Raw genomic sequence first — 25,218 nt, forward strand, 5'->3', positions numbered from 1 at the left:
AGGTTAGGGCTGGAAGAAGGAGATCAGAAGCCTAGTTTCAGTTGAGTAAAATTTGGGTTGTCTCAAAATAGATCATGGACCTAGCTAAATGTAAGAGTTAGAAAACTTCCAGAAGAAAAATATAGGAGAAAATGTTCATGACCTTGGGTTGGGCAAAGAATTTTTAGATACAATCCATAATAGAAGAAAAGTGATAAATTTGACTCCACCAAGATTAAAAACTTTTGTACTTCAAAAGACATCATTAAGAAAATAAAAAGATTAGACATTTACTTGGAAAAAATATTTGCAAATTATATACCTGTTAAAGTACTTGTATCCAGAATATATAAAGAACTCTTACAATTCCACAGTAAGACAAAAAATCCAATTAATAATGTATAAAAATTTAAACAAGACATTTTACTAAGATGATATACAAAAGGCTAATAAGCATATGAAAAAATACTCCTTATCATTAATCACTAGGGAAATACAAGTTAAAAGCACAACAAAATACCACTGTATACACATTAGAAAGGCTAAAATTGAAGACAGATAATATCATTTGTTGGCAAGGAAGTGAGAAACTGGAACTCTCACAAACTGTTGGTGGGAAAGTAAAATGATACAGCCAGTTTGTAAACAGATCACTTTCTTATAAAGTTAAATATACATTTATCATATGGCCCAGTTCATAGAAGCATTATTTATAATATCCCCAAACTGGAAATAATCCAAATATTCATCAACAGGTGAATGAATAAATAAAATGTAGTATACCCATATGATGGAATATAATTCAGCAGTAAAAAGGAAGAAAATGTGGATATATGCTACAATGCTTATAAATCTCAAAAACATGCTAAGTGAAAGAAGTCAGACACAAAACCCTGCATATTATATGGTTCTATTCACATGAAATGTCTAGAAAAGGCCTATTTATAGGAATATAAAACAAATCAGTGTTTGTCTAGGGCTGGGGGTGGGAGTGGCTGCAAACAGGCAAAAAGGAACTTTTTGGGGTGATGAAAATGTTCGAAAACTGGATGGTGGTGATGGTTGCACAGGTCTACAAATTTACTAAAAATCATTGAATCATATACTTACAATGAGTGAATTTTATGATATGCAAATTATACTTCAATAAATCTATTAAAAATGCGAGCTGTCTTATGTGATATGCAAAAGTGGGTGTTAAGTTGGTAGTTGCACATTTAGTCTGAAAGAAGCCCAGACTGGAGATAAAAGTTGGAGACTGCTCAGTTCTACATACGATAGCTATATGATAGAATTTAAAGTCTTGAGATGACTGAGAGAATGAGTGTTGGCAAAGAAAAGGGGGCTGAGCACTGAGCTTGGGGGCTCCAAGATTTAGAGGCTGGGGTGTAAGAACTAGCAAGGAGATGGAGAGGTCCAGCCAGCGAGGGAGAAGGAAAACCAGGAGAGTGGTGTCTGGGGAGCCATGCACAGAAGAGGAGGCAGCGTGAGCTGCAGGGAACGCGACTGAAAGTCAAGGACGGTAAAGATGAAGGACTGAGTATAGAATTTAGCAAATGTGCGGTTCATGGGGACCTCAACAAGGAGAATTTTGACAGGGAGGGGGATGTGAATTAGAGGAGTAGGTTCAAGATTGGAGCCAGGGGCTTCCCTGGTGGAGCAGTGGTTGAGAGTCTGCCTGCCGATGCAGGGGACACGGGTTCGTGCCCCAGTCCGGGAAGATCCCACATGCCGCGGAGTGGCTTGGGCCCGTGAGCCATGGCCGCTGAGCCTGCGCGTCCGCAACGGGAGAGGCCTCGAAAGTGAGAGGCCCGTGTACCGCAAATTAAAAAATTAAAAAAAAAAGATTGGAGCCAGGATGGGAACAGACGACTCCGGAGGAATTTTGCTATAAAGGGGTTTTTGGGAAAATATCTTTCCTTATAACTAATAATAATGATGGGTCTGTTTTATATTCTTTGTATTCTTTTATGAGATGGTCAGTTGGGTGGGGCCGCAAGAGGAGACAGAGGAGAGGCTCAGGGAACAAAGTTGATTATAAACTCTCAGGTTCTGGAGCCAGGGGGCAGGACATGCCACGCAGGGCACCTGGAAAGACACCAAGGTGGTCAGGAGCAGACGACAGGAGGGGCTGAGAGCTCAGGTCACGGCCTTTCTTGGGATTTCTGAGGGAAAGACAAGGCAGGGCAGGGTAAGCAGTTTAGGGTTGGCGGGTTCGAGTGGTTCTGGGGGGCTCTAAGCTATAGGGGTGGTCCCTAGTTGCCTGGTACCTGGCCCTGGGATGATCCAGGAAGAGGAATCTTGCTTCCTGGGGTTGTATTGACGCCGAAAGCTCAGGTTCTCTGCACTGGTGCCAGAACGAATCTGAGAGACAGAGTTCTGGGTGAAGTAGAAGAAGATAGCTTTATTGCTTTGCCAGGCAAAGGGGGCCACAGCAGGCTCCTGCCTCAAAAAACTATGTGTCCCAACCCTGGAGGATTTGATGAGAAGTTTTACAGCAATAGCTCAGGGGGGAGGTTGCTGACAAGATGAGGATGTGTGAAGGGCTTGCACTCCCTTAATCTCATCTCAGGTGTTCAGTCTCCTAATCTTGAGCTTTTTTGGTCCCTTTAATCTTGCCTCAGGTGGTTTCTTGGCTGCTTTTCCCTTGATTAGAAACAGTTCGAATCCACTCTTTGGAACTCAGGGAAGGTCTTGGAGGCTGGAGTCTTGCCTACAAGAAATGGGGGACAAAAAAGGCCTCCATGCCTGGGTGTCCCACAGAGCCTCCTCTCAGTTTCAGTACTGGCCAGACAGAGGAGGTAGGGCTCTGGATTGGTTATTTTGCATTAAAGTCATGCTCCAGTCCTGTCTCTAACAATTGCTACTCTTTGCTGTCTCTGACAATTGGCTACTGTCTCCCCAACCAGGAAGGTTTTTTTGTTTTTGTTTTGTTTGTTTGGGTGCTTTTTTTAAAGATGTCAAAAATCATAATATCCAGAAAAAAGCTGTATTGAATACAGCATACAATTTATTTTTACTGAGATAAATATTTTACTTAGTACTGTAATTTAGTCCTCCCAGTACCGCGTGAGGTAGTAAACTCCAGTGTTGGTGAACTTTTGATATTTCCTACATTCCCCACTGTGTACCCTCTGACTAGAATGTTCTTCACTGCCGGGCTCCAGGGTAACTCCCAAGACCAGCTCCTATGGGCCATTCTCCTCTTGTCTTATACTGAACTTTATAACATTTGTTTCCTGGGTCAGTCTCTCCAGGTCTTGGTGACTTTTAAAAAGTATGCCTAAAATAAGTGATCTATTTCCTTTCATTTGCATCAAATTTCACTGGATTCTGAACTTTATTTTCAACCAATACTGAGAAATTGGCTCTGAAATGATGCTTTAATCAGAGAAACTAACAGGAATGAATGGAAAACAGATGTCAGTAATGAAGAAACTTAATGTTCATAAGAAACTGCTTAACATTCAATAGTTCCTCCCTTAAGAGACGGTACAAGTTGGAATCGTGGGGGAAATGTGTGTACTTTTTTCCTAGATGTTTATTTGATTCGGAGCTTTCTGTATTTGGAAAGTCATGACTATGTATATGCTTGAATAGCAGATTAGAAGCCAAAGCTTTCAGTGCATGTATTTACACTGCTGTTCATCAGGGAGGTGGCCTGTCTGGGCGTGTGCCTGGTGCAGTGCAGGAGGCCATGTCTTCAAGGGTGCTGGTATCTAAGCATCTGACTACAATCTGGGCTTGACAACACTTGGAGCCCCTCAGGAATGCTATAGGATAGAGAGGGTCATGGGTTCAAGGGCAGAGGCTGGGGTGGTAGCACTGAGCAACAAGCCAAACCCATGAGAGGTTTGGGGAATGAACCATCAAGAGGGAGTCAAAGATTTGGATCCAGGTGAGCAGACTTGGTTGGAAGGATGTAGTGGGTATGGTCTGGGCGTAGTAAGTGAGCATACAGAAACCAGAGCATGGCCGTGAGTAAAATACAGAGAGCACTGTACCTTCCCTGGGCAACTGTAAACCATTCTCTCTTTTTTTTTTTTTTTTTCCCCCCCCCGGTATGCGGGCCTCTCACTGCCGTGGCCTCTCCTGCCGCAGAGCACAGGCTCTGGACGCACAGGCCCTGGACGCACAGGCCCAGCGGCCATGGCCCAGCCGCTCCGAATCGGCAGGTGGACTCTCAACCACTGCGCCACCAGGGAAGCCCAACCATTCTCTTTAAAGACCAATCAGAGTTAAGATTTGCTGGTATAGAATGATGCTGTAGTGCAGCAATTAAGAACACAGGTTCACTTCGTATGATAATCTGAGAGAACTATATTCAATATCCTGGTTTATCAAACCGTAGTGGAAAAGAATATGAAAAAGAAAAAATATATATATATATGACAAACCCTTTGCTGTATAGCAAAGAAATTAACACAACATTGCAAATCAACTGTACTTCAATGAAATAAATTAAAAAAAAAAAAAAATAAGAACACAGGTTCCTGAGGTCTGAAGACTGGAGTTTGAGTTCTGGCTCCACCACCTCTAGCTGTTGGTTCTCTCTGAACCTTAGTTTCCTAAATTATAAAACAATGCCTGATGACAGGATTGTTCTGAGTAATGTAATGCATGTAATGACCTCAGCATGGTGCCAGCCATATCATAACGCTCAAAAGAGGTAATTATTTTTGTTAGTTATTTAGCATCAAGCTCTTCTTCCAGCTGGAGAAGGCGACTAGGTATGTGCCAGACCCTATGTGTGGTGCTTTCTGTGTATCATCAGTTTTCACTGTCATAGTAGCTGCACGAAGCCAAGGCTTTTATGATCCTCGTTTTTATCAACATAAACGAGGCTCCTGTGGCTGGGGGAGACTGGGCTGCTGCTCAAGGTCCCATGACTGAAAGTAGTAACAAGTTCTAGTGAGTCTGATTTCAGTTTCTATGGGTTTCAAGGAATGTTTGCTGACTTGAAATGTTTATTTCTCTTAATCTTGGGCAATATACGGGGATATGAGTAAGAAAGAGAATGAGGAATCTTTCTGGAAATCTTATCAGAAAGCTTGCTGTGTGCCTCAGAACATGGTATTAAGATCTCAGGGTTCAAGGCTGTCAGATTTATCATCCGGTTTTCTCCCTTCCTTCCTCCCTCCCTCCCTCCCCCCTCCTTCTCTCTCTCTTACTTTCTCCCTCCCTCCCTTTCTTCCTTCCTTTTCTCTCTCTCTCTCTCTCTCTCTCTCTCTCTCTCTCTCTCGCTCTCGCTCTCGCTCTCGCTCTCTCTCTCTCTCTCTCTCTCTTTCTCTTTCTGAGGGAGAGAAGGATGCCTCAGGTAAACCAATAAGTGCTTAGAGAAGAAAAATACAATGAAATCTTATGAGCTTAAAAAGTTCCACAGCTTTCTTAGCATAAACTTTCTTGCTAGGGTTAGGGAAACCACCAAATCTGAGGTTTTGCCTAGAAAAATGTAGGTAAGTAGCGTTTATAAAATGGTCATGAGAGACAGCCTCTTGAACCATTTAGTAGTCTTAGCCCAAGTTTGGGGCATGGCAGGTGTCAGGATGGTTCCACATATGAAAATCAATCAGTGTAATACACCTCATTACTAGAACAAAGGACAAAAACACATGATCATCTCAATTGATACAGAAAAAGCATTTGACAAAATTCAACATTCTTTTATGATAAAAAACATTCGACAAACTAGGAATAGAAGGAAATTACTTCAACATGGTAAAGGCCATATATGAAAAGCCCACAACTTACATTATACTCAGTGGTGAAAAACTGAAAGCATCTGCTCTAAGATCAGGAACAAGGCAGGGATGCCCCCCCCCCCCAACTTTACTTCTAGTCAACATAGTACTCGAAATCCAAGCCAGAGCAATTAAGCAAGAGCTATAGACAGAATGTTTGTGTCCTCTCCAAATTCATATGTTGAAGTTTATGCCCCAGTGTGATGCTATTTGGAGATGGGGCCTTTGGAAGGTGATTAGGTCATAAGGGTGGAACTTTCATGAATGGGACTAGTTCCCTTATGAAAAAGACCCCAGAGAGCTTCTACTCTGCCCCTTCTACCATGTGAGAACACAGCAAGAAGACAGCCACTTATGAACCAAAAAGCAGGCCCTCCTTATCAGACATCAGATCTGCTGTTGCCTTTATCTTCAACTTTTCAGGCTCCAGAACTATGAGAAACAAAATTTCTGCTGCTTATAAGCCACCCAGTCTATAGTGTTTTATATTAACAGAGCAAACAGACTAAGACAGTAAGAAACAGTTACAAAAGGCATCCAGATTGGGAAGGAAGAAGTAAAATTATCTCTGTTTGCAGAAGACGTTGTCTTATATAGAGAAAACCTTAGAGTCCCCTCCCACACACAAAAAATGTTGAAACTAATAAGCAAATTCAGCAAAGTCGAAGCACAGAAAATCAATGTGGAAAATCAGTTGTGTTTCTATACACTAACAGTGAAACATCTAAAAAGGAAGCTAAGAAAACAATTCCATTTACAATAGCATGAAAAGAGCAAAACACTTAAGAATTAACTTAACCAAAGAGGCAAAAGACTTATATGCTGTAAACTATAAAAAAAACTGTTGAAAGAATTTAAAGAAGACACAAACAAATGGAAAGTCACCCCATGTTCATTGATTGGAAAACTTAATATTGTTAAAATGTCAATACTACCCAAGGCAATCAACAGATTTAATGCAATCCCTATCACAATCTCAATGGCATTTTTCTTAAGAAAAGTTCATCCTAAAACTCACATCGAATATTAAGGTTCCCTGAAACAGCCAAACCAGTTTTGAAAAACAATAAAATTGGAGGCTCAGGCATCCTGATTTCAAAACATATTATAAAGTTACATCTATTAAAAGAGTGTGGTACCGGCATAAAGACAGACATATAGAACAATGGGATAGAATAGAGAACCAGAAGTAAAACCATGTGTATGTGGTCAAATAATCTTCAACAAGGATGCCAAGACCACTCAATGGGGAAAATACAGTATCTTCAACAAACGGTGTTGAGAAACTGGCTATCCACGTGCAAAAGAATGAAGTTGACCCTTACCTTACACAATAAACTCAGAAAGGATTAAAGACCTAAATGTGAGACCTAAGGTTATAAAACTCCTAGAAGAAAACAGAGGAAATCTTCATGACATTGAGTTTGTTAATGACTTCTTGGATGTGACACCAAAAGCACAGGCAACAAAGGCAAATACAGACAAATGGGACCACCTCAAACTTAAAAACTTCTTCGCACCAAAGGACACAATCAATAGAATACAAAGACCAACTGTGGAATGGGAGAAGATATTTGCAGTTCCCTTCGGATCTAATTTCGTTCTTCTTCCTCTTGCTCGCTGTCTGTCAACCACTCTGGCATCCTTGTTGTTCCTTAAACACACCAAGAAGACTCTTGCTTTAAGCCCACTTTCCTCAGGGGTCTCACATTTCCTTCAGGACTCTGCACAAACATCTCACTGGAGAGGGCTTCCCCTGATGACCTTTCATACAACAACAACACTTCCTCTCACCTCCACTGTAGTCCCGTCCAGCCAATTCTTTATGTTTCTCTGTAGCACTTCTCACCACTGGCCATACTGTATATTTATCTTTTTTTAAATTTGCTTTCTCTTTTTCTCTCTAACCCTCCAGCTGGAATATAAACTCTGTGGGGGTATTAAGGCCTTTTATTCTTGTCCCTACTTTGCAGATAAAGAAACTGAAGTTTAAGGAGGTGGGGAAACTTGCCCAAGCAAGTAAGAAAGTAACAGGTATAGACTGGTACACACACTTGTCTGACACCAAAGACCGAGGCCTTAATGGATACAACTGTATTGCTTTTCTGTCACAAGCTTAATAAAGAGATGGGTGGAGAGCTTTCTGAGTGGGAACCAAAGCCTGGGAATGCCCAGGTGGCCACAAGGCATTCAGAGCCCAGTAACAGTCAACCAGGGTGGAGTCATATTGGAGAAGAGTGGGAGTAAAATTGGAAAGGGCCAGATCACATAGGCTCTCAGAACTCAGAACAAAGAAGAGTGTGGATTTTATGTGATGTTCATTACAGATTTCTGAGTATAGATTTAAAGAAAGTTGAATGTGGTGGTTTAAATATATGCCCATAAATTTCTTTGACACACCTCTCTTTAAAGGTGGAGCCAAATTTCCCTCCCCCTGAAGATGGGCTGGACTTAGTTTCCTGCTTAGTGGGTGGGTGATTTCCCAGGTGAGGTCCTATAAGACGCAACTGCTCCTGGACGCACTATATTCTGCACACATCGGGTGTTTTAGAGCCCTCTGGAGTCCTCTCCCGCCAACACTCTACCAGGGAGACACCTGCATATCCTCTATTGCTTCTGCTCTGCACCTTGCCCTTCCTGTCTCAGGTCCAGACTCCTCATGTTGCTTTCCTTGCATTCTCGCTCTAATGTGTGTTGACATGCTGAATGAGACCTATTCTGCTCTCTTGACCACATGGCTGACTTTCTGCTGGTCTTGACCTCTCATTTCTAACTGATGCCTGTCTACCCAGGCTTCTAATCCATCAGGTGCCCCCATCTCACTCCCAGGGATTTTCTCTACATCTTGGCCCACCAGTGCTGCCAAATCAGCAACAGCCTCCAGCTCTGCCCTGAGCTGCCCAGAGACTGGCTGGTCATGACCTTGCTCAGGCAGGCACATCTTAGCCTTGTACTGTTCTTTCCTTCTTCAAATCATAAATTGTGTGTGTTTTTTTTTAATAAATTGTGTTTTAAAATTTTTTCCTTTTGGACTAATGCATAGATTGTCTATTATCTAATTCTATCACACCTTAGTTACTGTTTATCTATTTTAAATACTAGTGTGTACTATTTAAATATTTAAAACTGTGCACACTATTTAAAATATTTCCACATCCTTTTCTTGATTTGATCCTTACAATCATCCCAATGGTGACAGTGAAGAGTATTTCCCCCATTTTAGGAAGAAGGAAATAATTCACTTTTCATTATGCTACAGAGCCTTTATTACTGGCCATGCTCTCTGACATTTTTTCTCTTGATTTTAAAACAACTACTTAAATATTCAATAGTTGTGCTATGGACAGAATTGTGGCCCCACAAATTCATACGTTGAAGCCCTAACCCTCAATGTGACTATATTTGGAGACAGGGCCTCTAAGGAGGTAATGAAGGTTAAACGAGGTTATATGGTGGGGCCCTAATATAATAGGATTAGCATCCTTATAGGAAGAGACACCAAAGTGAGCACACAGGGAGATGCCAGCTGCCTACAAGCCAGGAAGAGAGGATTCACTGGAAAGTGACCACACGGGCACCCTGATCTTAGACTTCCAGCCTCCAGAATTGTGAGAAAATAAATGTCTGTTGTTGGAGCTACTCAGTCTATGGTATATTTTGTTATGGCAGCCTGAGCACACTAAGACAAACTGTAATCTTCAATAATGAATAATTTTACCCATTTAGAAAATGAAGCAGCCATATGGGATAAAGTTATATGTGGGATAAAGTTTGGTTCTACTTTACTAACTGGTAACAGTTCTACTATGTAATTGTTCTTGGATGGGAACCACATTTTTCTTAGGGTTGGACTTCAGATGATCTTGCTTCCAAAGCCCTCTAATTTCCAATAGTTACTTTATTCCCCAGCTCAGCTGCAGAAAAATAGAGTAATAATTATGTAACAGTTGAAAAGTGTAACACGCCTTCTTCTCTGGTCTAATCCACTGTTCAAGAAAAGCGACAAGTGAGGGGTAATAATTTTCCCTACAATGAGCAGAGAATGAATGATGGTCACTGTGATGGGGAAAAGTAATGCTGTAAAATACAAGCCACAGTTCCTGGAGGGGGAAGGGAGTGTGTGTGTGTGTGTGTGTGTGTGTGTGTGTGTGTGTGTGTGTGTGTGTGTGTGTTGGGGGGTGGGGTGAGGGATGGATAAGAGAAAGGGTCCTCGAGGGGCAGGATCTCCGAGAGCCTCAGAAATATCCTCAGGTTTTCCAACATCTGATTCTAGTACTATTTCATTGACAAATATGCCTTCCTATTTCACCCACCCTTGAATGTCTACCTATTTGATTATTTGCACCATTTCTATTTCAATGAATGCTTCAAAATTATGTGGTTATGTAAATATGTCCTGGGGCTGTGTCCTGTCTCCCAGACAGAGGTGAACTTAGAAATTGCCTAGAATTGGGGTAAAACGCTGTGGAGGGCGGTGGACACGTACAAAAAATAATACCCATGGAAAATCCCCACGATGCTCTGTGCTGACCCCAGGAGGCAATTAATACTGGTTGACAGAACTTACTCCGTGGGCCTCGTCGGCTCGTCATGCCCAGGAGGCGAGTGTCAGAACCTTCCTGCACGGGCTCCTGCTGGTCATCTGGATGGGATTTTTCAGACACCATTTCCTTGGGGCCAGCAGCCGACAGCTGTGGGCAGATGGTCAGAGGTTGTGAATCTCAGGGCTTCGGTTGACTCAGATGCTATCTCAGGATGAGGTGGGCCGCTTAGTAAGGGGACAGGCCTTAATCCTCTTCAGATCTAGATAACTGTGGTCTGTGTCACCTGAGTCACTGTGGTCATGATCACCTATCCCCACAGGAAGCAGTGCTGATCCTGATTTTCTCCAAGAGGTTTCTTGGGGAGATGACCCAGGTGGCACAGTGACTTCCCTGGTGGCTCAGTGGTTAGGAGTCCGCCTGCCAATGCAGGGGACGCACGTTTGTGCCCTGGTCTGGGAAGATCCCACATGCCACGGAGCAACTAAGCCCTTGCGCCACAACTACTGAGCCCTAGAACCCGTGCTCCACAACGAGAGGCCACTGCAGTGAGAAGCCCGCGCACTGCAATGAGTGACCCCCGCTCGCCGCAACTAGAGAAAGCCCATGCGCAGCAACAAAGACCCAACGCAACAAAAAAATAAAATGAAGAAATGAATTTAAAAAGAAAATTTAAAAAATGAATATTTTCACTTTTTCTAGGTTTAATGTGTAGAGGTCTGCAGAAATTTGGAGGGAAAGGGAAACAGAAAAATCACAACCAAACTATTTGATCCCAGCTCCAACTCATTTGGAAACAGCTTTCAAAGTGTCCCTGGTTAATCCAGGGCAAAGAACAGCCTCTGGTTCCTTCCCCAAACTCTCAGAAGAGGGCAGACTGGTGAGCAAAAGTGGCAGTGCAGGCCCCAGGTGAGTGATGGCCTTTGGGCCAGACAAAGGCTTGCCTCCAAACTCAGATTTACTGTGGGACTCCAGCGAGTTATCGGACTTCCTAACTTCATTCCTCATCCATAAAAGAAGGGAAATAAAAATAGCCCATTCACTGAGATGCTGCTATGTATAGGCACTTTGTAAAGCACAGACATTCTGACTTAAATAAATGGCCTGCAGTGGACCTGAGGCATTTGACTTACAAAAAAAAAAAAAAAATCCCCAAGTGATTCTGAAGTGCCGCTGGGGTTAAGAAACACTATCCAGATTTCTCACAAAGCTCCAAAGACTGCACGTTCATTGTCTGATCAGGGGTCTTTGTGCAGTTCAAGGAATAAGATGATGTCTCAGGAAAGTGCCACACCTAGGACACAGAAAGTGTCTTCTTTCCATCCCTGCTCCTTTCCCGCCGGTTCAGTCCAAGCTCCAGGTCCCTAGCCCTGGTCACCATTGCTTACTGTGCCCGTGGCCTTGGAGCTAAGGACTTGAGCGCTTTCCATTTGTACTGGCTCATCTGACGCCTCGTTGGGCCCCATGGCCCAGGCTGCAGAGGCCCCGGCTGACCCTGCAGGAAGGGGTTAAAGTCCCTGAGTGGCCAGAGGGCCCAGCCACAAGGCCAGGTAGCACCTCCAGCCGCCCTGGGCCCTCCTCTGGGCCACTCCATCCCAGCTACAGAGAAGGAGTTTCCTTGGCCCAGCTTGTTCCAACGGGATTGTGCTGGGCGAGGGGAGAGCTGAAAAGGGGTTTCTCCCCTGACTTCGGCTCTCCTGGTGCTCTCCCTGCCGCCCCGGCCCCCCCCTCTCCAGGCGGCCCCATCACGTGGCTGCCGGCTCAAAATGGCGCTCCTTCCCCCTCCCTCCCTCCCCTGCTGGCATCTGGATTATTCCAAACCAATCGCCCCTCCGCAAAATCTTCCCGACCTCCTTTCCAAGGGCGTCTATTTACCTGGAGAAGGTGGACCTTGTATAGGGATGTTCACGGCCAAGGAGGGCAACTTCTGTCGAGGGCAGAGCCAGGGGAGGGACCTCCAGCAGGCCTGGGAGATGGGGGTTGTCTTCGGTTTAGACTGAGGCAGAATTTGGGCTTGGAGCTGGGAAAGTGGAAGTTCCCTGAGATTTGTAATCCTGCACTGCCATCTACCGCTGGTCTTAGTTTATGGCCTTTGAGGACAGCACTAAAGGGGCTTATTTCAGCATTTCTAAACTTCTCTCTCAGGGGATGGGAAAAACCTTGGAGGAAACATGCTCCAAATACTGCCCATGGCTTCATGGTGAGAGTCATCCATGAGGCCCCACATAGGGTCCTTCACCTGCACCATCCACTGGCATCCCTGCCTCTCCCAGAGAAGGCCAAGTGCTTGTACCCACAGGAGGCTGTATGGCCTCTCGGGGTGCAATGAGCTGTTAACTGACAGCCCAGTAGACAGACAAGTGCTTCTGTCATTCCCTACCTGCTTCTTTCCTTTTTGTCTTGGAACCTTCGTGGTCCTCTTCTGTCTTCGCTCATCTGCATCCTCACTGTCTTCAATGAACTCCTTTGTTAAGATGCAAATGGAAGAGTTATCTCTTAGTGTGTGTGTGTAAATTGGGAAAAAATGATAAGTGAGGAAGAGGGGTGAGATTTTTAGGTGTTAAAATGACTGTCTTGTCCTGGGGCCTCCACCCACTAAAGTTGAGTGTGAACGAAGGGACAGTGGACAGACATCATCATCTACTCTTCTCAAAAGTTGTATCCAAATGGAAAGATGGTCAATGATATGGTGTTGGAGCTTCCATCGACCCAGGTGCTTATTCATGCCCAGGGCATTTATTGACTGCTTTACTGTGTTCCAGGCCTTGGGCGCACAGAGGTACAGGAGGTGACTTCCCTCAAAAGTCATAATCTAATGAAGGCCACGAACAAGTGAATCTGCCAGGACTGATGTACTGACCCGGATGGAGGCCTCTGGCCCAGGATGATATCAGAATCACACTAGGGGTTTGCAGGGTTGGGCTTCTCTGCTCCCCAGCCTTACTATCAGGTAGAGAATAATGAGGATACGTTTTAAATCACGGTGGAAGTTTGTATTTAACGCAAATTTTTTCAGGTCTTTTTGAAAAGGGAGAAATCCTTTTTGTGTTTTGTTTTGTTTTAAATTTTTCTTGGAGTATAGTTGATTTACAATGTTTTGTTAGTTTCAGGTGTACAGAAAGTGAATCAGTTATACATATATCTACTCTTTTTAAAGATTCTTTTCCCATATGGGTCATTACAGAGTATTGAGTAGAACTCCCTGTGCTGTACAGTAAGTTCTTATTAGTTACCTATTTTATATATAGTAGCGTGTGTATGTCTATCCCCATCTCCCAATCTATTGCTCTCCCCCTCCCTTATCCCCGGGTAACCATAAGTTTGTTTTCTATATCTGTAACTCTACTTCTGTTTTGTAAATAAGTTTATTTGTATCCTTTTTTTAGATTCTACATATAAGCAGTATCATATGATTTGTCTTTCTGTACCTGACTTACTTCACTCAGTATGACTATCTTTAGGTCCATCCATGTTGCTGCAAATGGCATTATTTTGTTCTTTTTTATGGCTGAGTAATATTCCATTGTATATATGTACCACATCTTCTTTATTCATTCCTCTGTTGATGGACATTTAGTTTGCTTCCATGTCCTGGCTATTGTAAATAGTACTGCAATGAACATTGGGGCACATGTATCTTTTCAAATTAAGATTTTTTCTGCGTATTTGCCTAGGAGTGGGATTGCTGGGTCATATGGTATTACTATTTTTAGTTTTTTAAGGAACCTCCATACTGTTTTCCATAGTGGCTGTACCAATTTACATTCCCACCAACAGTGTGGGAGTGCTGAAAAGGGAGAAATCCTTTAACAGTGTCAACTTCATTTCTTTTTCCATATTATGCTTTCTAAAGTTTTAGTCATAAAATGTTAGAGCTGAAGCCTCTTAAGTTTGAAGTTTTAAAGTTTTCTAGTTTGAGTTTTATAAACCAGGGCACAAGTACATTGGGGTATAAAAGAAGTTGCAAGATAAACCCAGAACCTCTTCTGGTGTTCTGGATTTATTAGACATTTTTTTTTCTAAAATTGGGAAATTTTTGTTTTTATACTGAAACAAATTTGGAACACAAAGCATGGGTTTTAATCATATAAGATTTCAAAGAAATGGCATGCAGGTTGCTGGGCTAGGCTTCAACCATTCATCAGTGCCTTGGCCATCTGTTTAGAGAAGACCTGAGCTTCAGATGCAGAGGAGGGAACTGAGGTCCCAACCAGGGAGTGGGCGTGGCTTGGGCTTTTTCTTTGTCTAAGGGACCTGATTGCTCTGACTCATCCTCTGGGTGCAAGCCCCACCCGCACTCAGGCCTCCTTCTTCAGAGCCTATCAGGATTTAGATAAGATGATAATATTGAGGTGTGCAACTGTGGCTCTTAATTCAAGTCTAAATTCTTATTGGTTTAGAATGGACTTGGGAGAAATATACATCAAGCTTTTTTTTTTTTTTTTTTTTTTTTGGCTTTCCAATAATGTTTTGATCCTCTGTCAATGGAAAACTCTCCCGTAGGACCTCAAATTAGACTGAATGTGAACTCCAGGAGAGCTCAGGGTTTTCTTCACTGCTTTATCTCCAGGGACCAGAGGCACAATGAATATGTGTTGTGTGAATGAATGAGCACATGTAGATGTAGGTAAGTTGTCAGTACTTGATATCTTGCTTAAAGTTAATCTGTGTGGTTTCATCTGGGTTCCTTCAGGCTTTTTGAAGTTCCTATTGGAAATAGCATATTGTCCCCATTTCTGCCTCTACTGAGCCCTAGAGCCAAGAGAGAAGCGAGGATTGAGAGGAATACTTTCTCTTCTGTTCTCAGGTCTCTGGTCTCCAAACTGGAGAAGGCTTCGCTCCTCTGGTCCAGGCAGTGTTTAATGATGTTTTGCACAAAATGAGTTAGAAATTGCAGGACTCCGTGAGGATTTTATAAGTGGTTATAATCAACAGTTGTTATCCTCATTTTGAATTTCTTTAGAAATCAATGTGCTTTACTGAAAAAGAATGAATCTACGTATATGTATAAGTGAATCACTTTGCTGTGTACCTGAAACTAACACAACATTGTAAATCAACTATAATCAAAAAAAAAAAAAAAGACATCAATGTGATTCAGCAGAACTGGACCCTTTAGGTGGTAACTCAGAACTGCTGTCTGTTGGAATTCACGAAATGGTGACAAAGCAGCTTCAGAGCCCTCAATCCTGGAGCACCTGCAGGGCTGCATGCACCCCTCTTCTCCTCCGTGTGCCCAAGGTAGCACCTTCTGCATGCAGTAGGTGTGCAATAAATGCTCGTTGCTGGCCTAACTTCCTCACTCACCAACACGTGTGACACGAGCATGCACACACAAAGACACATCCCTTGGAGACATCTAAGCCATCACTCACCTCTGTAATGATTTTCACTTTTTCTTCCTTGGGCTTCATTTTAGCTGTGATGGCTCCTTCCTGACAGGCAAAGACCAAAGAAGAAGTCAGCCCCTTTGAACTCAGTGAAACATCTTTCTTCTTACTACTGATAACGCTGAAGCTGACCTTGATGGTTAGTGAAGTGTTTGAACTGAGTAGACGTTGCATCCACAAGGAATGCATTCTTACTTCCCAGGATTGGTGGACATGAGCCCCAGAGGAGAAGGAAGGAGGCTGGACCCTCTGTCCCCACGAGCCTATCAAAGAGCTTGGCTCTCCTGTGTAGGAGGTGGAAGCCAGGAGAAGTTTCTGCCCTTCCTGTCAGATGACCTTGGTAGGAATCCAACTCCTGAAGGACTATTTCACAGCCTCTCCTCTCCACTCAAACCTTCACCTTCCCATCCCCCTTCACTCTCTACCCTTGGCCTTTGTTCTCCTTTCAAGAGCAAAGAGATAAAGCCAGAGATGGACCCTCCCCCATCCCCATCCCCCTGTCTCACCCCACTGAGTCATGTCCTCCCCTCTGCTTCCACTTGCTCCTGTGGTCTCTCCCTGCTTCCATCTGGGCCAGGGTTTCTGCCTGGGCACCGCTCCCGCCCCCTCCAGGGCCTTGATCTGGACAGTTTCCCCTTTCACCTGCATAGTCATTTCTTCCTGCTCTTTTGGTTCATTCCTATCCATGTACAAAGGCCCCTTCCTTAAAAAGCTCTCTCTGGGCTTCACATCTCTTTCTAGCTGTTACTCAGTTGTTCAACCCTCTAAAAGAAAAATCCTCAAACCCTGTCTTTCCAAATCAGTTTTCTGAGCGTAGCGCTCCCTGGAACTGCTCTTGCCAGCATCTCCAAGGACCCCCGCATCACCACATCTTATGATCAATCCTCAGCCCTCACCTTAGTTGCCCTGTCAGAGGCATTTAGTAACGAAAGTGACCAGTTGCTTCCTTTTTCTTGCAATATCTCCTTCACTTGGCTTCTCAGACATGCTCTCTCCAGGTTCTCCCCCTACCCACTGCTTCTCCTGTTCAGATTCCTCGGCTGGTTTCTTCTCATCTTCCAAGCACCACGTGTGACAGTGCCTGGGGCTCAGCCTTGCCTCATTCCCTTGGTGAGATGGTCCTGTCTCTTGGCTTTAAATACCGTCAATCTACTGATGCTCCCCGAATTTACACCCAGGGCCCAAACGTCTCCCCAGAACTCCAGAATCAAATATCCAAGCTCTTGATGGACACCTTCCCTTGGCTTAACATGCCCCAAACGGAGCTCCTTGTCATCACCCCTGAATCTGCTTGTCCTGCAACCTTCCTTGTTGCTATACACAGAATCCTATGTTTCTCCCAGGCCAGAAACCTGGGAGTCATTCTTGAATCCTCTCTGGCTCTCACATGACACACCACATCCAATCCATCAGAAACCCTGCCGTCTTCGCCTTCACATTACATTGACAATCCCACCACCTTTAAGCAGTTCACTGTTACCACCCTGGTCCAGTACCGTTGTCTCTCAGGGTTTTTTGTAAGAGTCTCCTGACATCTTTGCTTCCCACCACACTTACCTACAATCCATTCTCTGTATTGAAGCCAGAGTGAATTGTTTAACATATAAGTGAGATCATGTCCTTCCTCTGCTCAAAATTCTTCAGTGACTTCCTTCTCTTAACAGAGTTAAATCCAAAATCCTTCAATGGCCTACAAGCCCCTCCATGATCTGCCCTTGAATCTTCTTGCCTCAGGGCCTTTGCACTTGCTCTGCCTAGAACTCTCTTTCCCAAGACGTCTACTCTGTTCTCTCTCTTTTCATTTCCTTCAGGACTGCTCAGATTTCATTTTATCAGAGAGATCTTCCCTGAACACTCACAGTACAATGATAATCTCCCAGGGCTTCCCTGGTGGCGCAGTGGTTGAGAATCCGCCTGCCGATGCAGGGGACACGGGTTCGTGTCCCAGTCCGGGAAGATCCCACATGCCGCGGAGCGGCTGGGCCCGTGAGCCGTGGCCGCTGACCCTGCGCGTCCAGAGCCTGTGCTCCGCAACGGGAGAGGCCACAACAGTGAGAGGCCTGCGTACCACAAAAAACAAACAAACAAAAAACAAACAATGATAATCTCCCACCCTCACCCTCCTGGAGCTCCCTAACCACCTTACAGCGATTTCTTTTTTCGTAGTACTTATCACCAGTTGACATACATATTTATTTGTTATTGTCTGCCCATTCTCATTAAAAGATAAGCTACAAGAGGGCAGGATCATTTGCTCATTGTTTAGCCCCAGAGCCTAGGACTATGGCTCTCAATAGACACAGTAAATTTTGTTGAATGAATGACTAAATTACTCTTTATTGGCTGTGTCTTCCTTGGCCACATTCTGAAGGCCTTCAAAGCTTCCTTGTCCTCCTTGGGCTGCTGTGAAGATTAAATGAGAGAACATGGGGAGAAACAGCAAGGCTGACAAATCATAAGCCCTTCTAATAGCTATGGAATCTGAATCTTAACTGGGACTTGGTCATGTAAGCAGCTCATCTGAAGCCTTCAAGGTTTCATTTACCCTAACGGAGAATTAGCACCTTAAAGGGAAACAAAGCATCTGAAATTCTATTGTCTCCAGTCCAGCACTCCTCCCAGGCTGTAAAATATGGAGGAAAGGAAATGGTGAAAGCAACTAAGATATTAAAAGAGTGAGGAGGAAATCTAGAGAGAATCGGGGGCAGATAATAAAAATAAAATTCTACAGGGTAAGGGAGCTCCCTGAAACAGTGGTAATTATGAAGTGGAAAAAAAAAAAAAGAACTGTGAAATATTTTAGTAACTAAGAAAAAAAAAGATTCTCAACAAGTTAAAAAATGTTACATGGAAAGAAACAGAAAATGAAAAATATAATGGCGTTGATTTTTTTCTCCTCATTTTTCCTGATCATTACCTTTGAATGAGTTTCTAAGGAAATCAAATGACATCAAAATTTATGTTTTTATGAGAACTGTTGCTAAGAAAACAATTCAATACTCTGCAACTTTAATATGCAGCTTGTCATCATCATGTACGTTGAGTGTTTGTTAATATATTCCTATTGGCAACATCAAAATAAGAGCCGTGATTTACTGCAGACTTATTTTGTTCTCTCTCTAGATATACATTATCACTCGGGCTCACAAAAACACTTCCAGCTTAGTAGCATATGCCTCAATTTGCGCATGTGGAAATGGAGGTTTCCTCTGAGGTTAGCCTCTGACAGGTTGCATGCTTTGCCATTATGGTTATTAAATGTCACAATCAGAACTTGGCCCCGAGAATCTGTGATTCCAGAGTCCTCCTCCATGTCCCCCTACCTCTCTGTCTCAACGTTTATTCTGGTTTTGCAATATCAGTAACTCTTCTATGTTAGTCCACTATTCTCGAAATATTTACAATTGAAAAGCACAGAGAATTGCCCCTGTGGGAAAGGGCTTTGGCTACTTTAGGTCAACGATGTATTTAGTTTAACTCAATGCAGAAAACCAAAGATATTTTTCAAGGAAAGTACTGACGCCTTCATCCAAACAAATGGACTATCTCTGAGGGTCATCAGAGGATCAGAGTCCTGTCCAGAGGGTCTTGTGGTAAATTCTAAAGAAGCAGAGAAAAAGGAATGAATGTATATGAAAAGGGCGGCATTGTATGCAATGCTTTTCAACCTTGGCTGTTTAGAAGATAATACAGTATATGCGTCCTTCTCCAGAACAGTGAAGACATGGGTTTATAGAAAGAGTGAGACCTTTGTAAAAAATTATGCGAACCTGGATTCAAATTCCAGCTCTGTTTATCAGCTGTGTGATCTCGGAGCAATGCCTTCATCCCTCTGAGATACACTTCTGTACCTGTAAACTTGTGATCATAATTCCTACCTCAATGAGTGATTATTTTATCAGGGTTAAATGATAGAATATGTGTAGTAAAATGCGTAGCATGGCCAGGCTCTCAATACTGGGAAGTAAGTGTTATTATTAAGAAAAGGTGACGGACGTGGTAGAGGTGCAATGTAGAAGAAAAGAATGAGGAGGGCAAAAGCAGTTAGGGGACAGGAATGAGGGTAGTAGGAAAGACCTTAGGTGACGTCAAATTCCCCATTACCGTCTTTGGTTCTCAACTTTGAATTTGTGGCACCAATAACCAATATGCCCTCTCTCCCATGCTGCAGCTGCACCCAGGGCAGTATTTTTTCTGTTTCCTTTTATAGTGTTTCTGAAACCATCCCCTGTCCTCACACCTATGAGCATTTTCTCCCTGTGCACAGCATTTAGCCTTTTCTGTCTGATCCTGTTAGATCCTGGAACACTGGGCAGGTGCCATGCACACCCTGTTTGATTTCATTTCCTAATTCTCCAAGTTATTCCAGCCACAGCTTCCTGTAGTAAAAGGTGAGTGACAAATAGCTTTATAGAATCATTTCATCAGCTCCATATAATGTATATTGTCTTCAAAGAGCATAGATACTGCATTTGAGCTGTGTGATGTGACATATACCCAGTGCATTTATCTGATGAACTGTGTGCTCCCAGATCCTCCCTGGGAGTCATCCTGCTGTGCTTTAAGCACCAAACCCTTTCATAAATCTCTTATGGCGCTTAGCTCATTGTACTGTTATTATCTGTTTATAGGTCTGTCTTCCCAGTAAACTCTGAGCTTCTGACCTGCTCTAGTTCATTTTTGCACACTCGAAACTTCAGCACCTTACTGCAGCCTGGTGCATTGTTGATGATCAATACATTTTTGAATGAATGACTCCCTAAAAGAGCTCTAGGAGATCCATTTGAAAGAGATTTCGTTCGGGTTCTGAATTTACTTGCAGGAAAGTTTATATGAAAATCCAATAACATACATGTATTTCCCATTCGACTTTATCAGCCTTTCAGAGCCCCTCTTTGCAACAAAGGGAAACAATCCGTTTAAACACAGCCGGTAGATTTCCTTGTGGTCTTTTGGAGAGAGCAGCCAGCCTTTGTCTATAACGGATCTTCCTCTGTCTAATGCCAAGGAAAGTGAAGCTTGCAATAACTAGTATTTCGTCCCTCGAACCAATTTGAACTAAAAGGCCCAGAAATGCAACCAGCAGCCAGTGTTTCCGGGAGACCAGAATGCACCAGCATGGCGTGGACGTCCTAGGAAGGAAGCAGAGACAGCTTTGGAAGAAATTCCTCCCAGGGGCTGTTATGAGCCGGACTTAATTTCCTGCAAACCAGACACCAGGCAGTGGCTCAAATCAAAGCAGCCCAAGTCATACTGTACATTTCCATTCCAGAAAGTAAAATGTAAATAATAATGATGAGGACCCCTACATTTACAATTCATTAGGCTCAGGGTGTCCAAGGGAGAGGCTGAACTCCAAGCCTGGTAGCTGAAAGCAGGATTGCACTGCTGCAGCCCAGCTCCCGCGAAAAAGTGATTTACCTTAAGGAACTTTAAAAGGCACTTTGCAGATTCTCCTTCCTGGGATGAAGGGAAAGTGGAATGTGTCTCACTGTTGAATCTTCTAGAAAATCCAGAGGGAAAGGCTGAACGTTGGGGCGGCCCCTGGGCTGCTCCATGGGAAGCTGCAGCCACGTCTCAGCAAAAACACCCGCTTAGCAACCCGTTCCTAAGGAAGGTCACTAGGTGGCTTTTTTTTTCTTTTAAAGTGACAGGTTACTCTAGCAGAGGAACACACATGCACAGGGTGAGCAGAGGTGCACAGCGTACAGGAGAAGCACAAAGGGAATCAGCATGGGGGAGCTGGGCAGAAATGAGGTCAAGCTTTCGGAGCTGTCCCTTCCCTTACAGCATCTGGTTGCTGGGCATTTCTGGTCAACGACAGGCAATGCTCAGAGGTGGGTGGCTTAGAGTCAGTGAAGGTCGTCATTACAGGGCAAGGATGTCTAACTTATCTGCTGCACAGGCTCCCTGGAGGTTGCTCTGGAGCGTGTTTGGTTAAACGTGGAAAATTGAATGTACAAGAGGAATCTCTGCTTATTCTCTGAATCCCACTGAACTTACTGAACGAGGATATCACTGTTAGGGCCCCAAAAGCAAAGGAAATGGGCAAAGAGGCAAAGAAGATGGCAGAGTAATGGAATGAACAGACCAAAAAAGCCACCCTCCAAGTATACTAGCATGTGTGCGTGTGTGTGTGTGTATATCTGTGTGGACCTGTGTGTGCCTGTGTGTGTGTTTGTGTCTATGTGTGTATCTGTATATCTGTTTGTATGTCTGTGTGTGGGTATGTGTCTCGTGTGTCTGTGTCTGTGAATCTGTGTCTGTATCTAAGTTGGAGTGTGTATGTGTGTATGTATCTGTGTGTGTGTCTGCATTTCTGTCTGTATGTATATGTTGTGCGTGTCTGTGTCTTTGCATTTCTGTCTGTATGTGTGTCTGTGCCTGTGTGTGTGTCTTTACATTTCTGTCTGTGTGTGTGTCTTTGCATTTCTGTCTGTATGTGTACGTGTGTGGGTCTGTGTGTGTGTCCTTGCATTTCTGTCTGTATGTCTTTGCATTTCTGTCTGTATGTGTACGTGTGTGTGTCTGTGTGTGTGTCTTTGCATTTCTGTCTGTGTGTGTACGTGTGTGTGTGCCTCTGTGTGTACCTGTGTGTGTCTGGGGTGGGGTGGGGTGGTCAGGTAGGCATGGAAATGAGGAAATGAGCTGATCTGCCTGCAGAACTTCAGAGAGGGCTCCAGATTTGGCTCCGCAGTGTGATGGGCTGAGTTGTGTCTCCCAGAAAGATATGTTCAAGTCCTAACCCCTAGTACTTCAGAATGTGACCTTATTTGGAGATAAGGTCTTTAAAGAGGTAGTCAATTTAAGATGAGGTCATTAGGGTGGGCCCTGATCCAATAGGACCGTGTCCTTTTAAAAAGGGGGGATTTGGGCACAGGCAGCCATGCACAGAGGAAAGACCTGTGAAGGCACAGGGAGAACATCGTCTATCAGCCGAGGAATGTGAGGCCACCAGGAGCTGGGAGTGAGGCCTGGAACTGATTCTCCCTCACAGCCCTCAGAGGAAACCAACCCTCCAAAACCTTGATTTCTTATCCTAGTCTCCTCAATGGCAAGACAATAAAGTTCGGTTGTTTTGAGCCACCCAGCCTGTGGTACTTTGTATGACAGCCCCAGGAAATGAATACAGTCAGGTACCAAGGAAAGTGGGGAGGCTCTGGGGCTGAGAATGCAAGAAAATGTGAAAATCTATGTATAGTGGGGCTAGGTCCTCAGGACCCTCCCTGACCCCTGGAAGCCTGAGGAATAATACCCTTCTTTCCCAGCCCCCTCTTCTTCTGCCACCTTGAGGAAACTGGGGGTTTCTTCTCCAGGGAAGCTGTGTCAGAGCCACTGGTCTCAAGTTCAGGTACAGCAGAAGGTGTGTGTGTCTCAGGGCTCAAAACTGGGTCTGAAATGGAGAGGTGGGCAGGACGCACCTTTCTCAGAGATGAGACACCCACACATATACCTGGATCCTCTGTCCCACCTTCACTGGAACCAAATTGGAAAACATGGAATATTGTTTTCTGGAAAAACTGAGTGGTCACAAAGAACAGGTCCCAGATATGGGTATTTCTGGCTCTTCCAATGAAAGAAGTAGCATATCGCTTTTACAGAAAGACAATACAGAGAAAATGAGAGGATCACAGAAATTCAACACTTGTAGTTATATAGAAAGAGAGAATCAAGAAAATGAAAAGGTAGAATTTATCAAAGAAGTAATACAAAGAAGACTTTCAGAATTGAAAGAAGTCTTTTGATTGAAAGGGGCTATTACCTAGTGCTGCTGCAGGGAGACCATGAGAAAACTTGTCTGTCTCTGTTTACCAACTCTGCATGTGGCAGGAAGAATATCTCCTGAGAATTCATAACCATTGGCTTGCACCATGCTGCTGAATTCCCTTATTCATGCTACCTACATCATTTAGGAACTCCCTAAGTGACACATTTTAACTAGTGGTCTCAGGCTACTGTATCCGTGTGGGGTGCTGGGCAAGAGCACATACAAAACTTTCCCGGAGGGACACACCTTCAAGTAGTCCATTCAGAATTGCTACAGATGAATGTTGCTGAAGATGAATTCACAATACAAAATTAGACACACAGGAGGAAATGAGTCTGCAACTAGAGGGTGTAGTTAGATACCCAAGAACTTCTGATAATGCAGTGATCATGTGGAGAATCAGAAAAAAACAACGACTGTAAAAGAACTTAAAAAGAGGCTTTGAAAATATGGAAGAAGAGTGAGATACTGTCAAAAAGGTCAGGCAAACGTTAAAAAGAATCAGCTAGAGCTTTTAGAAATGAATAATAAAGTCATGAATTCTTAAAAAGTTTTTATTGGAATATAGTTGATTTACAGTGTTGTGTTTCAGGTGTACAGCAAAGTGAATCAGATATATGTGTGTGTGTGTGTGTGTGTGTGTATATATATATATATATATATATATAAATTTTTTTATTTTAAAGCAAAGGATGGATGAGAGAGCTGGAAAGAGAATGAGTGATGTAAAAGATAGATTTAAAAAATTCAAATGTGTCACAGAGAGATTGAAAATAGGAAAGTGTGGATGAAAGACATGGAGGAGAAATTGACAAGGTCCACCATGTCTGCCATGTCCAATGGAGTCCAGAAGCAGGAGAGAAACATTGGACGCTAGATCTTAGGGTTGAGGGATCTTAGTCAACTTCCTTAACTTCTCAAGGTTTCAGTGTCCTCATTTGTAAAATGAGTTCATAATAGTACTTACTCCAAAGGGTCATGACTAGGCTTATTAATATTTGTCAAGTCCTGGCACTCAGTAAATGCTGTAAAGTTTAATGGAAAAAAAATGTGGATATTGTCTTAGCTCTGGCTGCTTTAAGAAAATACCATAGACTGGGTGACTTAAACCATAGAGATTTATTTTCTCACAGGTCTGGAGAATGGAAGTCCAAGATCAAGTTGCCAGTTGATTCAGTTTTTGGTGAGGGATCTTTTCCTGGCTTGTAGATGGCTGCCTTCTTGCTGTGTCTTCACATGGCCTTTCCTTGGTGTCTGCGGATTAGAGAGAGAGAACTCCCTCTTCTTTTTCATATAAAGCCACCAATCCTATCAAATTAGGGCCCCACCCTTAAGACCTCATTTAGCCTTAATTACCTCCTAAAATCCCTATCTCCAAACACAATCACATTGAGAGTTAGCTGTCAACATATGAGTTTTGGGGGAACGTAGTAGATGTTTATAGTGAGAGATCATCTACTTCAAGTGGTCACCTCTTATAAGAGGTAGGATTTGTTCACTATGCTTGTGCTAACCTTCTGATTATGACCTCCCTTATCTTTTTTTTTTTTTTTTTTTGAGGGCACTTGTTAAATTCTTTTATTAAGTAGACCCAAATGTGACTAAACAAAATAGTTAGGATCAGAGTTGGGGTGAAGTTAAATGGATTCTGTGACAATATTCTCCCCTGTCTTGAGATTTCTTTTTTTTAATTTAATTTTTTAATTTTTATTTTTAACACATTTATAGGACTATAATTGCTTTACAATGGTGTGTTAGTTTCTGCTGTATAACAAAGTGAATCAGCTATACATATACAT

At 43.3% G+C, this 25,218-nt stretch overlaps 1 protein-coding gene across 4 annotated transcripts in view; it reads right to left on the reverse strand.

The window, feature by feature from the left end:
• Positions 1-21,239, reverse strand: part of CC2D2A (coiled-coil and C2 domain containing 2A) — a 136,590-nt gene extending 115,351 nt beyond the window's left edge. For 2 of the 4 annotated variants that reach the window (XM_067036370.1, XM_067036369.1), the window contains exons 1-4: positions 21,073-21,239; positions 15,637-15,696; positions 12,642-12,725; positions 10,288-10,411 (exon numbers count right to left, since the gene is read on the reverse strand). In XM_067036370.1, coding sequence (XP_066892471.1) covers positions 10,288-10,411; positions 12,642-12,725; positions 15,637-15,675 — 247 coding nt within the window. In that variant the 5' untranslated portion in view covers positions 15,676-15,696; positions 21,073-21,239. Of the gene's footprint in view, positions 1-10,287; positions 10,412-12,136; positions 12,312-12,641; positions 12,726-15,636; positions 15,697-21,072 lie in introns of those variants that run through there. The other 2 variants (XM_067036372.1, XM_067036371.1) reach the window with 1 other exon arrangement.
• Between the last annotated feature and the right edge of the window lie 3,979 nt (positions 21,240-25,218).

This window comes from Kogia breviceps, chromosome 6, assembly GCF_026419965.1.
Source record: "Kogia breviceps isolate mKogBre1 chromosome 6, mKogBre1 haplotype 1, whole genome shotgun sequence".
NCBI classification, from domain to species: domain Eukaryota; kingdom Metazoa; phylum Chordata; class Mammalia; order Artiodactyla; family Physeteridae; genus Kogia; species Kogia breviceps.